Raw genomic sequence first — 16070 nt, forward strand, 5'->3', positions numbered from 1 at the left:
ATATTGGTCTTTCCCAGAAACATTGTTCAATATCAACCAATCCATGAATATAGTATTCGCCTGCAAGGAGGCTTCATGCATCAGCAGCCCTGACGCAAGGGATAAGTGCCAGGAGATCTGAGTGCCTACCACCACCACCACCACCCTTGTGTGACCTGTAAGGCTGTCTTGATGCCACATTCCAGTCTCATGGTGTACTACTACGAGTCCCATGATGTTACATGAGGAATGTATTGGCCTAGGCACCCTGTCTGCTTGGCTTGCTACGTGCCCTTGGATTGAAGGGTGCTTGCTTTGTGATAGGGTGTGAGAATATCGAAGTCCTCCACGGATACTAAGGGTAGATAGTCTCGAATATCTATGAGACTTGATAGACTAACTGTCTTCTAATTTGTGTGGTCAAAGGGTGGCTTGGAAGGTCATATCGAGGAGGTTTAGTTGTAGATTCAGTCAAGTTTAAACCGAGTATAGTCGCTTTGGGGGACGCATATATTTTCTAACCCTTAGACTCGATTGATGCCTGCTTATCTTATCAATAGATCATCTTCGTTGGATACCCTTTGAAATATCGTAGATAAGCTATTTCAATATAGTATTTGAGAGGGATATAGGATAGATTCTTGGAAGCCCGACAAGTCTTATAATGATGCCTCTCATGAGTCGATTTCTGTCCCTTCATAGCTACGACTCGACATGACGATATATAAATGCGTGTTAAACCGTATTGGTGATCAGAGCTCTATCATTTAGATGATAATACCTAATGTAATGACTCCTTCCCAGACTAAAAGCAAAGTAAACACCGTACACAATTCCATGCAAGCATCCCGTATCAATACAACCAATACGCCTTTATGCATCCAAGTTCATTTCCTCCTCAAACGCCAAGTCAATCAACAGTCAACAGATCACATCACTCCAAAAACACAGCCGGAATCCCATAAATCACCGGCGCCGCCCCATTCAAATACTTCAACACACAAGCAGACCGAGATCTCGACACAGCCTCATCTAACGCCACCTCTCGTGTCGCAGACCGTCGGCCTCCCTGGCTCGCCTCCGCATCAGAGCCACCCAACAAACCCCAATGCTCAAACGTCGACTTAGCGAAGCGGTCGATGTCCTTGTCCGTAACGTCCCAAAGGGTAGCGACCAACGAGGCGCTTCCCGCGTGCAGATAGTTCATGGGCGTCCCGTACGGCTCGTACTCGCCCGCTTCTGTTAGGGCTCCGCTGCTACAGCCCATGAGGAAAGTTACGGCGCACCGGTCCAGTCGCTTGACGGTTCGTCCTCTGATGTACTGCGCGCCGCTGCCGTGACCGAAATAGAGGAAGAGATCCTTTGACTCGAGGCCGTCTTGGAATTCTTCTTCTGTGGGTGGTCGGTTGACGATGCCGGTCCAGGAGTCCAGTCGAGATAAGTCTTTTTCGAAGAGCCCCTGGGTAGTTTGGAGATCGCCCGTGGGGTTCAGGATGTAGGTCCCCTTGTTGCGGTTGAGACGGAGACCCTGGCCCCCTTTCGTGATGCGTTCGTTCCGGAACTGGAGGACGCGGTCTCGGAGACACTCCAGTGATGGCACGCGACAGACTGGAAATCCCTGGAGACAGGGCAAAGATTCCCATGGGAACAAATGAAGTGCTTTATCGAGAACCAAGACGGTGTGGTTGGGCGCTTGCTTTCCGTCCTCGTTCTGGACAGCTTCGTGGTACCCCCGCAGAGCATCTAGCGTCTCAACGACCATCATGTCGAAGTCAATCTCATCATACGCGTTGCGCTCGCCCTGGAACTGCAGGATGTCGACCACGAAGTAGAGGAGATCCATCAGGGTATCCTCGGGATCTTCGTGATCTTCCAGATCCTTCACACCGATGAAAAGCTCTAGCACATTAGGATGCAGCGTGAGTCGTGGGCTGCTCGCTCGGCCCCCCTTTTGGCGAGAAGGGAGGTGTTTGTCGAGAACATTGTGGAAAGCATCTGCGAACCGTGCCAGAGGGGCTATGTCATGCGGCACGGGCGAGAAGATTCCTCGGAAGCCTCCAAACCACACGGTTTCGATGTTCTGTAGCAGATTCTCCATGCGACGGTCAAGTTGTTCCCGGTTCTTCCACCATTGCTTCTTTGACTGGCGGTCGATTTGGGCTTTGGCAGCGTGTGCGCTTTCGTTCGCCAACTGTATGAGTTCTTGCATCTCCTGTCTCCCGTCTTCGAAAGTGAACTGCTCTTCGTCGTCGTCCGAGTTGCCCCGCTTGAGCGGAAGGCGCAGGAGAAACGGGGTGCGGCCTTGGTGCAGCCGCGAAACCACGAACTCGGTGCGGTCTGCGCTTAGGGAGAGCGACAGAACGTTCCAGTTCTCCGGAAGAATGTCAACGTATTCCTTGGTGAGGTCGGCACACAAAGAGTCGCCATCTGTTGCTGATGATCCGCTAGTCGGCCAATCAAGCGGGTCGCAATGGTCGGTCAACTGCTTGTCGATATCGATAGCGACATGCTCTCGAGCAAAAGCTCCAATGCGGCCAAGTTCTAGTCGAGTTAGACATCTCATTACCATCAAAGGGGACACTGGGATCTTACCATTCACGTTTGCCGGAGATTGCGACCAAGGCAGCGTGCAATCTGCGGCCGTAGTATGGAATAGCATAGAAATACGGCTCATCAAACGGGAAGCTGCATGGCTATCGAGAGTAGAGCCCAAAGCTGTAGCTGTGGGAAAAACGTTGTTGAGACAGTCACCGGCTTTAGAGAGCATGACCGAAAAGTCCTCTGTTGCCTTCTGGGTCCTTGAGCGCGATCCTTTGGTCGGCGCCCTTGTCCTGCGAGTGGAAGTTTCCCTGGTCGAGGAAGTACCTTGGCTCGACTTCCCGGGCTTAGGGGATTCTAACGACGGCAAGGAGATTGTCGACTCTGGAAGAACGCAGTACACAGAGTGCGAAGCAAAATGACGTATAGCATCGGCTAACAGGTGTTCACTTTCTCCAATGTTGAGCGATATTTGCGTGTCCCTCGACGAAGCAAGTTTCCGCGCATCGTTCAACAAACAGGAAGCCCTTTCGAAATCTCGAAGCGAGCGCGAGCAAGCTGCCTGCTGTCGGAGAATGTCACTCTTGAGATGCAAGAGAGATTCGGATTCCGTGCTTGGGGTGGTTGGAGACACAACGGGTGCCGTTTTCGCTGATTGCATGGTGCCACGAGTCCTTCTTGTGGTAGGTCTTGATGTCGTCGTGGTGGATCTTGTTCGTCTCGTAGTTTCTTGGATGCGCATGTTATCCAATTTTTCTGCTAGGTCGGAGACGCCGGGCCCCGATGTCTCGGACTTTACGAACTCATTCATGACCCTGTCGGCCTCCTGCAAAGCACTCAATTCGTCGACATGATTGCCCTGGGCCCGGTGAAGGGAGGCAAGACCCATCTGCAGAGAGACCAACTCGACACTACTTTCGAGCTGCCTGGAAAGACCCTCTGCAGCAGCCAGGAGCTCTTGCCCCTCTTTGACGTGGCCACCGAAGATCCAATGAGAACCGAGTTGAGCTTGAGAAGCGATCAGACGGACATTTGCGTTCAAAGTCTGGTTGATCTTCAGTGCCTGCTCCCCGTAGTATATAGCATCCTGGAACAGCCCGTGGTGCGCAGAGAGGCTTGCAAGGTTCATCAGCGCGATGTTGTGGGAGCCAATGTGAGGCCAAAACGGTGCTCCTTGAGAGTAGGACTCTGGACTCGTTGAGGTCTTTTGGGTGACGTCCAGTTTTGCCATACCCTCCACGACAACCTCGAGCTCTGGGCTGTCATTTGCCGGCGCAATCCGTTCCTGTTTTCTTTGGGCAATCTTTTCGACCTTAGCCCAGATTCGGCAGTTGAGTCTCACAGACAGCTTGGCAAAGAATAGAGCGTCTTTGATCATTCCTTGGGCGAAAGCCAGTTGAGAGCTCAAAAAGGCTGCGTCAGCGACAAGCCTTTCCCACGCTACTTTGGACAGCACGGAGCAGTTGCTGAGATCCTGCTTTCCCTGGTTTTTTTCGTACAGGCCTTGCGCTGCTGCTAAGATATCGGCTGCCTTGCTGATATCCCCAGTCTCGAGGAGATAGCAAACTTGGGCCAGTTTATAAGACAAGACCGCAAGACACGAAACCTCATTGCTGGCAATACATTGGTCTGCACGTGAAAGGAGACCGGAAGCCCGTTTGCAATATCCTAGTCGGCAGTACTGAAGCACAAGGCGTGACAGAATGACGATTCCTTCGGAGAAATCCTTCGTTTCTTGAAGTTCGGTGATACGCAGTACCAGCTCCAGCGCGGATAATTGGAGTTTCCACAGGCCGTGAATCTCGGTATAATCAACCACCGCCTTCATTTGTAGGAGGCAGTAGTCTACATCACCGACATACAGATCAAGCGAACTGCGATCACGACAATTCTGCATCATACCTTGCCATGACGATATGATGTTCTCCAGTTGTTCTGGCCCCAAATCTCCCCGGCGAAGCCCCGAAGTGAGGCAAAGCGAGTTCTTGAGGTAAGTCACGTAGCAGGCTAAGTCAGAGTCATCGCCATGGTGTTCGTCAAAGACTTGGTGGTCGGAGACTTCCAACGTAAGCTCCTGTAGCAATGAGGGTTCCAATGAGTGGGGGTGTTCCAGTGAGAAACGAAGCGCGCTCAGTATCACCCGCCGACGACGGATCGGATGTACATCAGGCGAGTATACGTCGACAAGGGTAGTCAACAGAGGAGTAAGCTTAGAACGAGAAACTTCGCCACCGTGACTTTGAAGTTCCATCAGGATCCCCATCTGCCACTCCAAGATATGTCCTCTCTGCAAGGAGTCCAGGCTCTCGTCGTCGAATACGTTTGGTAATTTTGACGTCTTGCTCCGTAAGCTCATTCTCAAGAACATCGAAAGAACACGGCCAAGCATGAAGCCGATGTTTGTTGGATCCTGGCCGAATCGTTGTGGGAAACTTCCCGCTGTCTCTTCGATCGTCTGATCCAAAGCTCCAGTCGCGATATGTTCTTGGATAGACTGGAAAAACGCCTGCCCTGCTTCCAAAGTCAGATTCCCTTCTAGATATGCATGGGCCAGCCTCTCGAACTTGAGAGCTGCAAATCCCGAGCTTCTTTGGGATGTCGAGCAGCCTGACAATAGATTGGCGGACTGCTTCAGCAGGGGCACAAGCTCCCGGTAGCTCTTTCCCTTTTCTTTTTCTTTGATGTATCTCGACCAGAAGACGTTAGACAACTTGACAAATCCCATGCCAATCTGCTCGACAACGCTACATTCGATTTGCTCATCTTCGCACAGGTTCACAGCCACCAGAAGCCGCTGGCAGTCGGTGAGGGCTGGGAGCATGTGTTCCCAGGAAGGTTGCTGCGACATGACCGACACCTTGCCAACCGCGACGGTCGAATCCACGGCAGCCAAAACAATATTTCTCGAGCCACTGACTCGTTTTGCGAACAACTCGTACTCCTTAGGCTCCTCGTCCACTGATGGTTGACGACCGAGATAGCGTCGTAAGAATTTGAGAAATCCCGGGAGATAGTCGTAAATACGAGAGGCGATGGGGCTATCCTGCAGTTTCGCCTCGTGTTTTCCGGTTATCGCCTCGCCAAACCAAGCCATTGCTAGCTTCTTCAGTTTCGTGGTTGCCACAAGCAGTTCGTCCAAGTCGTTAGTGTTGCCTTTCAACTGCATGCCCAGTGCTGCAGTAGCTTTGGACAGAGATTTTGCCACGGTTTCCTGGTCGTACGCTTTCGAAGATTTGAGAGCATGGAAATGGAGGAGCGAGATTTTGCAGTGCACGGTTGCCAGACCAATGCTCTGCCCGGTGGATAGCGGGCCCAGAGATTCAGTAAAGAGCTTAAGGGCCTCCTTGAGGCAACCGGCCTCCTGGGCAAGTTGGCCTAGAACGGTGGCAATCCTAGCCACGCAAAGGTTGTCCTTGGGAGTATCGGTGGGGTGTTTCGGCGTGTTGGAAACTGCATTCTGGAGTCGAACGATAGTCGTGTAGACGGACGCAAACTCCGATTTTTCAATACCCTTGCTGTGGTGGGCGTAGCTGGCAAGGTAGCGCGCCAGGGGGTCCCACATTTCCTTCACCTCATCGCACTTATGGCCCGAAAGCTTCCAAGACGAACAGCGGGTTTCGAGAGACAGCAACTGAAGGGTAAGTGACGTAATTGGTCTTGTCGAACTCGTGGTTGTCGACGATTGAGATGCGGAGCACAAAGACAACAGGGTATTGGATAATAATTGAAGCTGCAGAGCAGCTTTGTCTTTGGCGAGAGCATCCGCTTCCATAGCCGAGAAAATGACAGCCGCAGGACTGCTGTGGTTGGAAAGCTGCAGTGCAGGCAGCAACTTCTGGGTGGTCGAGAGTTTCTTCTCGGAGGCGATCAGACGCAGGGCATTCGATTGGAAGGACACAACTGTCCCAATAATAGGCCCAGCTTTATCGACGTTGGTGAACGTGAGCAAGTCCGACATGCGCTCCTTGGCGGTATCCTCCTCCGTCACATCATCGGTCCTCTTCTTGCGGGCCGTCGCCCTGCTATCCAGATACTGTTGGACCCTCCTCTTCAGACCCCTCAACTCCTTATAGGCCAGGTCGTTCAACCCCAGAGACAGAAACCTCCCAGCAAGCACACACGCGCCCTGCTCCAACTGCACATTGGGGGCCCCTTTTTCCTGATCCCCTTGTCCACTCTTCAACGTCCGCAAACACGCCAACGCAAGCGTCGCGCATTCAGCCACACCAGCCAGCCCACTGTCCCCATCTTGTATCTCCGGCGTTGTCGACTGTGACCTCTTCAATTTTCTCGACGATGCGGGGTCGGGATTCGGGGAGGGCGGTTGCGCGGGTCGCACGCGAGGCGCCGTAGATTTCGAGCTTTGTACTCGCACTTCATCCGAGAGGGTCTTGAGTGTCGTGTTGAAAACCTCCGTGGCCAGCACGAGCTTTTCCTGGTGCGACAGGCGGGCCGCATCTGTCTCGGTCAGGGCGGTGATGGCGGCTTCCTTCGTTTTCGACGTCGTTCGGGAGGTCTTCGTTCGTGTTGTCGATGTCGATGTGTTCAATGTCTTGCTGTTATTGTGTCTCACTGCAGTGATGCTGGTCCCTGATGATGATTTGGCGGGCCCTCGAAAGAGCGTCTGCAGCGTCAACACGGTGGCCGCGGAGCATGTTGTTGTCGAGCGAACGGCCAGCTTCACCGATTCCACGGAGGAATCTGGGAGTAGGGTCGTGACCGCCATTGGGGCGGGGGCGGAGATGTCGTAGTTAGTAAAATGAGGATGTAGTAGCACGCTTGGCCATTCGCAATCGACAGGATGGTATGGATGAGCAGCGGCTTGTTCGTTGCTTCGCATGACTGTCAGTCCAGCCCAGCCAAACTCGCCAAGCCAAACCGTTGTCACGACAACATGCGTATACTAATCTGAAAGGGGACTAGCGTAATGCTTTCCAGTTCATGTCTCGTCACATGATATGTAATTTGCACTAAACCAGATACAGACTAGTTCTAATCGGCGGGTCTATCGCATTAATGGAGAGAGAAAGAGAACTGCTTGAATATCCACCATTTATCGCCTTTCATTCCATGATCTCAACACATTGATTTTACAATCCCAGGCCATGGCCTCTCTCACAATGAACGCCGCCACACGGCTCTCAACTCGCCGCACCCTCCCCACCTTCCAATCCCACTTCTCCCCGCGACAATGCCTCCAACAGCAACACCGACAACAGCAACAACGACATAGTATTACCACCCGACGATACGGCTCCTCCGACTCCCTTCCCAAAATCGCACAGCCCTCCCTCTGGACCTCCCTCGTCCCCAAATTCATCCGTAACCGCAAGTCCCGCTCCGACTCGTCGTCGCCCAAATCCAAAGAATGGAATCCCGCCAGCTTCTACATCATCATGTTCACCCTGATCGGGTCGCAGGCTATCCGGATGATTGCGCTCAAGAACGACTACGCGGCGTTTACGCGGTCGACAGACGCGAAGATCACTCTGCTTCGTGAGGTCATCGAGCGCGTTAAGAATGGGGAGAAGGTGGATGTGGAGAAGTTGTTGGGGACGGGGAATGAGGCCAAGGAGAGGGAGTGGGACGAGGGTTTGTTCACCTAGCATTGTCTGGCCCAGTAGGTCTTGAGTATGCTTTTACTGACGCACTTCTTTTTTTTTCCGGTTTACAGTCCTCCAAGAAATCGAAGCCGAGGAATCCCTATGGCATCAGAAAAACGCCGCCGCCGCGAAAGCGCAGCCTCCCCCGGAAGAGCCCGCCCCCGCGGCCGAACCGCCCAAGACGAGCGACGAGCCATCGACAGAGAATGCTTCGAAACGAAAGGCGCATTTCTTTTAGGCCATTGATTTCCTATTACGTACTATCGCTATATTTACGACTTTACATACCTGACGGATTGTCGTGGCAATACAACCTGACAGGACGCACGCAGAGGGAACCGTGTGTGTCTTTAGCTGGCTGGGCTAGGTAGACGCAGTGGCCTTGTCGGGGACTGGCATTTCTGGCATCGATCCAGCGTAGCGGCATGTCGAATAGACGCCATGCTTAGCATGTGCACAATCACGAGCTTGGCTGAGACTCCATCCGCGAGATACATGGATCGACCCAGAAGGAAAGAGGGGGGAAGAAAAAGAAGGAAAGAAATGGAGTCGAATGAAAAAGAAAACCTGTACATCAAAACCGACTTATCCTGTACAAAATCAACTTATACACCATGATAGACACAGATGGCATCTTCATATGCAAATCTTTTGATCACTGCCTCGTGAACAGATATGTTACTACAGTCGTAGGCTTGCACTGCGTACTTATCCCTACAAAGACAACGGCAAAGCCAACAACAAGCCAATTAAATTGTGTTCTATGTAGTAAATCCCATACATATACCAGCCCAACAAAAACAACCAAGATAATACAAAAAGGACCCTAACCAAGCAAGCCTTATACCTATCTATACACATGTATGTATCTAATTCTAAGTAGCGAGCCCCATAAGCACATATGAAAAGATCCAATAGTCTTGACTCCGTCCCACGATAGTATCAATAGTATGCGCGAGAGACAGAAGAGAAGAAATGAAGACAAAAGGGCTCTAGAAAACATAACGTGCGGGAAAGAGAAGGAGTCTGGGTTCTCTACCCCAACTCCCGGATGTCTATCTTTTGTTACAGTGTGCATGTGCAGAGAGAAAGAAGGAGAAGTAGTTGTAAGTAAGACAGGGAGAAAGGAAACTCATCCCCAGAGGGGGGTTTTCGGAAACCGCAGAGGGATGACTCGGGTCAAAACGGCAAAGGTATTTCCAATTCAAAGGCAAAAGAAAAGACACGAGAAGAAGAAAAAGAATAAAGAAGGAAACAAAGGAAACGGTAAATTCATCGCTATTTAGTACAAAAGAAAAACAACATGCATATTTATTGTTTCGAAGAGGGCATAAACTTCGGCCACTTATCAGCGGTAGGGATGCGCACACGACCAATGTTCTCGTCGAGGTCAAGGATCAGCTTGAGGGCGTTTCGGGATCGGAGATAAGGGAGGGGAGCGGTGGCGCTCTGCAGGCCGACACCGGGCTCGATCTGGCCGCTGGGGCCGGGTTCGGCGGTCGACCCGGGCATCGGGAGCCAGTTCATCAGCAGCTCGTACGAGGCGAGGGTGAAGCCAAATTGCGGAGAGGAGCGGATGATGCGCGCGGGACCGCCCTTGAAGAAGGCCTTGAAGCCCTCCTCCTTCAGGATGGACGACGCGCAGTGGCGCAGGCCCGTGTAGCCGACTTCGCCCTTGCGGGCTTCCACCTGCAGACGGGTCTTGATGACATCGCAGGGCGTCGTGAGGTAGGCGGCGGGCATACCGGCGATGGCACCTGCCGTCAGGAGCTGCACCACGCCCAGTTTCTTGGTCTGCGTCTCGCCGAAGAAGTCCGTTTTCAGATGCGAATAGGTGGGGAAGTAGATGGCGGAGAAGGGGACTATCATTGAAAGGTTAGCACAGTCCATTGGCAGGTAAGGTTTCGTGGAACAAGCTCTTACCATCACGGAGCAAGCAGGCGCTGGCGCCCTTGTACAACCCCATCAATCCCAAGTTTTTCACAATCCAGAGCGCGGACCGGCGGGGAGCACCGTCCACGGTTTTCGCGATCTCACCCTGAACCTGCAGGCGGATCTTCACGATTTCGAGGGGGTTGGTAAAGACCTAGTGAAACGTCGTGAGTCACATGCGCCTGGGGTGTTAGAGGCACGACAGAACTTACCACTTGGCAACCACCGGCTGCACCACCAGCCAAGATCTCGTGGCCGTACCAGATCTTGCCTGTATCCTTGTTGGTGAAGTGGTTACGGACCAGATCGTTCACCGTGAGCTTGATGGCCTTCTCCGGGGCAACGCCAATCAGCTGGGGGACGACACCGGAGTACAGGCCGGTGAACCCCTCATTCCGAATGACCTTCTTTGCGCAATCCAGCGAGTTGTTGTACAGCCGCTCTCCGACACGGGTGGACCGTTGGTTTTGCATGCGCGTTTTCACCAGATCAATGGGGTAAACCATGAATGCGCCAAAGGCACCCGCCATACTACCCAGGCCAAAGTGGTGGACGGACTCGAGAACGCTGTACAGAATTGATTTGGTCTTGTCCGCGGCTTTATGCGCGGTTCCCGACGCCGCCGCGACAGCCTGCCCAGCAGTTGCCAGTGGCATGCGCCACGAGGCGTCGATCACCTTAGCGAAGTCCTTCTGGGCCAGACGACCCGAGGGAGCGTCCAGACCCGCGAAGTGGAAGAGGATATCGGCCTCCATAGGGGTAAAGAGCGAGAAGCGGGTGGCCCGGGCGGCCTCGTTCAAGAAATCGGCGCGCGTGATTTTCCCGTCGCCGCTCTTCAGGGTCGCCTCGCGCACGATCAAGTCGATCAAGTCCATCTCGCGCATGACATTCTGGAAGGCCCGAACGGTCGAATAGGAGATTTTGCTACCGGCCGAGATGTTGCACAGGGACGGGAGCTGATCCAAGACGTAGTCCGACAGCTTGTGCTTCGAGGTCTCGAGGATGATGCGCTGGAAGTCTTGCGGCTCGATGTATCCGTCGCCATCCTTGTCAAACGTGTGGAACGCCTGGCGGATCCGCTCACCCTGCAAACCCCGCAGCATCTGGGAAAACTGAGGGTATGTCATGTCATGCCGGCTCTTGCTCCGTCCGCTGTACAGGGAGGCCCAGTCCGAGTTCCAGTCGAAGGGTATGCTGTCCTGGGTCTTGGTCTGGCTGTACAGGTTGTGGAACGTCTCCCATTTCACGGTCCCGGTCCCATCGGTATCGAACAGTCGGAAGGCGATCTCATATTCGGCATCGGGCTTGGACAGCAGGTTCTCGAAGGTGGTCCAATCGGCCAGGTTCAGCTTCCCGGCCCTCCGCTTGTCGGCGACATTGAACAGAATACCGTAGTGTTCCCGCTTGATTTTATGCTATTGTACGCGACCGATCCGTTAGCCACGTTTCACCAAGAGGTGGTCTCGGGGTGGATGAGGAACTGCCATGTGTGACTCATAGGGTAGGGATGAAGGATTTCGACTCACATAGTCCTCGTGCTTCGGAGCAATCGCATCGACGAAGTCGTCCTCGGTCATGAAGTATTCCCCGGAGGTCTCATCTTTGCGCGCATGTCGTAGGAAATTAGTCCTGGCCTGATGCGACTCATCGGAGGTGCCGATCAAGGACTCTTTCACCGCATCCTTTACGGTCATTGTGGCATGCAAGGATTTATGTTCTATTTTTCACTTCTTTTTCTTTTCTTATCCTTCTTCTTGTTCTTCTTCTATTCCCTTTTTCTCAGAATGAACCACGGGAAGTGAGAGTCTAATCCAATTAATTTTTTTCGAGGGAGTGGTAACCAAGTCTCCAAGACCAAGGACGCGCGACGGGAGGGAAGGGAGAGTGATATTATGAAGGGGAAAGAATCCGACTAGAAAAGGTTTGTGTGGAGTAAGAAATGAAGAAAGTCGAAAGGAAAAATTGGGAGAGAGGAAAATGCAGGAGAAAGAAAATCCAAGGTGAGCCTTATTGTGTACAGGTTGTTTCTAGTCTGTTAGATCGGTGATCTGCTCGGAGTGAAAGAAAAAGTGGTCCTTTTATTATTTTATTTTTATTTTGATTATGATTTTTATGACTAGTGATTATTAGGTATTATATTATCCTTTCCGAGACTGACAGTATCAGATAATAATAGTTAAGAGTTATGAAGAATTTTACAATTTGCCTCAGCTGAGACTAATCAAAGTTTTCTTTCTTTTTCTCTATCATTTTTATATTTATCTCTATCTTTCCATTGATTCTCCTATGTTGGCCACGAGGGGGAAAGAAAAAAAAGAATAAAAAGAATAAAAAGAATAAAAAGAATAAAAAGAATAAAAAAAGAAAGAATAAAAAAAAAAACCCTCACCGCCCCTGGAACCAGACTGGAATTTACCCGATGAGAACAATGTTTGTTTGTTTGATCGGACTTCCTTTTCATTCTCTATCTGCTTCGTATTTTTCATTACCTATACTTCTGACGCTGTACTTTATCCACCCCCGATCTCCGGTGCATCCATGCCCCATTCTATCTACTACGTAGTATTCTCACAACACAACAACATCAGTATGTATACCTATAATAAATAACCATCTAAGTGATCGATGTTCCATCAGTCATCCACGGAGCGACCGAAGAAAGATCGTTCCTTTCCCGAAACCCAAAAATAAAAAATCAAACCAAACTTCCAATCCGCCTCCTGGTTCCCACCACGGTCGACACTTGACTGGGTGCGCCACGGACGGTAACCTTCCGGGAAGAGGGTAAGAAAACGTTCCAATACAAATCGCTGGTTCGGACTTGACCCCTGGGCGCAGGGAGTTTCGAGAACACAAGTCGGTCCAGGTGACCGGCCTAGCCTAGTCGAGTAGCTTACCGGCAGGATGGGAGGAGAGTATAATATATAGGCATTTTATTATATGGATGATCGCGGTAGGGGCGCATCATCATCTATCCCCTTCCTCAGACACAGCTTATCTCCCACACCGGGACTCAACCATACCTCGAACCTACCTCAGAGAGGTAGTAAATTAGAGGTAAGTCTTCGGCAGTCAAACTGTCATACAGACCAGCACATGAAACGGGCGAGGGTCTTCACATGACAACCGCGAACGAAACCACTTTTTTACCCACTTGACCATCAAAAAGGAAAGGGAAGATAATACATGCTGCCATCTCTTTGGCTCCCCAAAGTTCGGCCCGATGTGGTGGACGGGGCTGGATGGATGGCGAACGGGCGCCTCCGTCTTCGGTGTGGAGAAAGGAGGGGAGGCTGGGAAGGGGGACGCCAGGGCGGGTCCTAGAATTGGAGAACGCACGAAAATGAGTGTATCTTGTTTTGCCTCGGTTTGTATTTTGTAGTTGGGTTGAGTTGTTAGTGTATTGTTATATCTTGAATGTATTGATTGATTGATAATGTAGAGAGGGGAAGGGAGAGCGAAGGAGTGATGGTGGCAACCTGGCCACCACCAAACACTGTCCTCAGCGGGTAATATAGTTGTTACCGGCTAGGAATATACTTTCTATACATAGATGAGGCGTCTTGAGTTCTATTTTCATCCACTCAAGTGTATTATGTACCTTCCTCCATTACATAAATGGCCATCCACATAGACATGGCACGTACATATACAAACTCCCCGGACTATATACACAGGTAAAACAAGAGGTCATACAAACAATAAGCATCTCGCCCCCATCGGGATCCCCCGGATACCTCCCTCCCAAACCAAAGACACTAACCCATCACCTTATTATGACAACATCAAGCCTAGCCCATTGTAGTAAGTACTAGGCAGGTTAAAACAGTCACCTGAACAACCTTCATTTTCCACCCCCGCCCCCTTCCCCACCCTTCTCTCCCCGAAATCTTCCATGCGGATCCTCGCGCTTACCAAGGTATCTCCGCATCGTGCGGAGTCAGGATCAAGTAGAATGAGGATTGGGATTAGATTAGGATTGGAATAAGGACACAGTAGCCATTTACTAAATAGAAATCATGTTCTCCTTGTTTGATCGACGGTATTATGGGTGATATACACCTAGGTATTATGGAGTATGTCCATCCGAGTGGTTTCTCTTCTCTTCCTTAGCAGGAAAGGAGATTGAGATATATCATTTGCTGTAGAAGAGTTTACTACCTATATTAGTTTGTGAGGTTCATCTTGGAGAAGGAGCTAGTTAGTTGTCTGTGCAGTGTACTGTGCATGCTTACGTACGAGAAATTGGGGATTGTCGGTTTAGTCATTTAGTCTAGAACGTGTTTAGCATGTACGGCTGATTTCAATATGGAGTATGGTGGAGAACAGTGTCCTGGATTTGGGGATCAAGAGGTTGGTGCTGTCTGTTGCGGTTGGATCCAGGAGTTTAATGCATATTATCTGGGGTTGGATGAAGTGGTTGATTGCTATAGAGAGGTTTGATATCTGTATTGTGTTTGATCTCGGTAACAGCTTGGCTTACTACTCCCTAGTGATTCTCTATATAAACCTACTACTATACCCTCGGAGTTACTCCGTATATGAATAAAATTTCTATCTAGGGCAGCGACCTAGCTTCTGCAGCCCGTACCAATGCATAAGAAAGATAGAAAAGTGTGTGAAACAAGCATCATGTCCCATCATCCATGATTCATCCTTGATATACTGGCTTCTCAATTCGAAACAGCCAAAAGAGCACGCGTTCGACCGGCAGCAGATACAGCATCGCCGCATTGAACCGGTACGCAGTCAGCGTGACTCCAGCCCCAACCAAAGCGTCAAGAAGGAAGTGGTTCGCAGTCGCGACGATAGTCAATCCCATCATGAGGGGCCACATCGGCGCCACGGCCCGGATGTACCAGTGCGGACTGAACCTCCACAGACACAGAGCGATCAGCACCGAGTTCCCGAAGTGAAGCGACGGCATCGCTGCTATGGTCAGCTGGAACTTGTTCTGTGTCCATGCGGACCCGCCCCTGCTGCTGTGAAGAACATCGATGAAGCCGTCTTCCTCGGGGAGCAGACGCGGGGGTGCACAGCGCCACAGTGTGAGGAGCGTAAAGGCGATGATATTCTCCAGGGCAAGAGCACGTCTGATGCCTTGGTACTTGTCGCGGGGGTAGAGCGTGTAGCTGTATACGAGAAACAGCACTCCGATCACAATGTGGGAGTAGTATACGCGAGCCAGCAAGGACATCAACCAGGGCGTACGTTCCAGGACGAATCGCTGAACGGATAGCTCTACGTCTGCGTGCAATATATGTTCCAGGGCGAGGATTTGGTGCGCATGGCGCTCAGCGGTGTCAAAGATGGGCTTATTTCCGGCGATCAATCTCGCGGAGACGGCTCGGAGTCCTTGGTAGATCTAGCGAGGTCGATCGTCAGCAATACTCGATGTGTTCGCAAATATCCATCAGAACTAGGTACAGTACCCAATACGTCAGTAACCAGTACCATATCTCCAGCAGGAAAGGGAAGTGTGCGAGGACTCGTGTCTGGATCGTAGGACGCTTGTCATCCGACTTCTGCTCTTCGCGCTCGTCCCTGAGCAGCTGTGACTCGACGCATGGTGTTCTAAATATATGGGCCCTCTTGTCCCGGTTGATCAGCGTGCCAGCCGTAAAAACTGCCACGATCGCTGGGGGAGAAACGACATGTTCGTTAGATGGACGGGTGTTATGACAAGAATCGCCGTGGTCAACTAACCACCAGGTTCCACGAGGTTCCGCCAGATACCCATTTCAGATGACTATGGATATTGTAAAAGGACGGAAAGATAGTTTCTAGATCCGAGACAGACAGGCTATGGTCAAGCAAGCAGAGTCTAGGGATCTTGACGTCACTGGCTTGACCCAGGAAGTATACAGAGCGGCGAAGGTGCTTGATGATGTTAGACAAAAGCATACGCTGTCCAATGAGCCAGAAGACGCATAGCCATGAAGAAATGTTGATGGCGATGCAGCAATGATAGTATTTGCGTGATGCTGACAGACCTGTTGGGTGTTGAGGTGGCCTGCC

The 16070-nt window shown here is 51.3% G+C and overlaps 4 protein-coding genes across 4 annotated transcripts; 1 reads left to right on the forward strand and 3 right to left on the reverse strand.

Moving 5' to 3' along the window:
- Positions 1–789: 789 nt before the first annotated feature.
- On the reverse strand, positions 790–7301 carry BDW47DRAFT_3110 (C50 family peptidase). The gene is made up of 2 exons (XM_024818722.1): positions 2572–7301; positions 790–2520 (listed from the first exon to the last, which is right to left on the reverse strand). The coding sequence occupies exons 1-2, from the start codon at positions 7241–7243 to the stop codon at positions 914–916; spliced, it is 6279 nt and encodes a 2092-aa protein (XP_024676661.1). The 5' UTR covers positions 7244–7301; the 3' UTR covers positions 790–913.
- Positions 7302–7578: 277 nt separating this feature from the next.
- Positions 7579–8642, forward strand: BDW47DRAFT_97587 (DUF5321 domain-containing protein). Its single transcript, XM_024820451.1, has 2 exons — positions 7579–8109; positions 8192–8642. Exons 1-2 carry the CDS (start codon positions 7623–7625, stop codon positions 8356–8358), a joined length of 654 nt encoding a protein of 217 aa, XP_024676662.1. The 5' UTR covers positions 7579–7622; the 3' UTR covers positions 8359–8642.
- Positions 8643–8850: 208 nt separating this feature from the next.
- Positions 8851–12073, reverse strand: BDW47DRAFT_97589 (citrin). The gene is made up of 4 exons (XM_024820452.1): positions 11579–12073; positions 10265–11467; positions 10044–10206; positions 8851–9982 (listed from the first exon to the last, which is right to left on the reverse strand). The coding sequence occupies exons 1-4, from the start codon at positions 11744–11746 to the stop codon at positions 9432–9434; spliced, it is 2085 nt and encodes a 694-aa protein (XP_024676663.1). The 5' UTR covers positions 11747–12073; the 3' UTR covers positions 8851–9431.
- Positions 12074–14508: 2435 nt separating this feature from the next.
- Positions 14509–15779, reverse strand: BDW47DRAFT_97593 (phosphatase PAP2 family protein). The gene is made up of 2 exons (XM_024820453.1): positions 15485–15779; positions 14509–15417 (listed from the first exon to the last, which is right to left on the reverse strand). The coding sequence occupies exon 2, from the start codon at positions 15247–15249 to the stop codon at positions 14704–14706; it is 546 nt and encodes a 181-aa protein (XP_024676664.1). The 5' UTR covers positions 15250–15417; positions 15485–15779; the 3' UTR covers positions 14509–14703.
- Between the last annotated feature and the right edge of the window lie 291 nt (positions 15780–16070).

The sequence above is a fragment of the Aspergillus candidus genome (assembly GCF_002847045.1).
Source record: "Aspergillus candidus strain CBS 102.13 unplaced genomic scaffold BDW47scaffold_1, whole genome shotgun sequence".
Classification (NCBI taxonomy): Eukaryota; Fungi; Ascomycota; class Eurotiomycetes; order Eurotiales; family Aspergillaceae; genus Aspergillus; species Aspergillus candidus.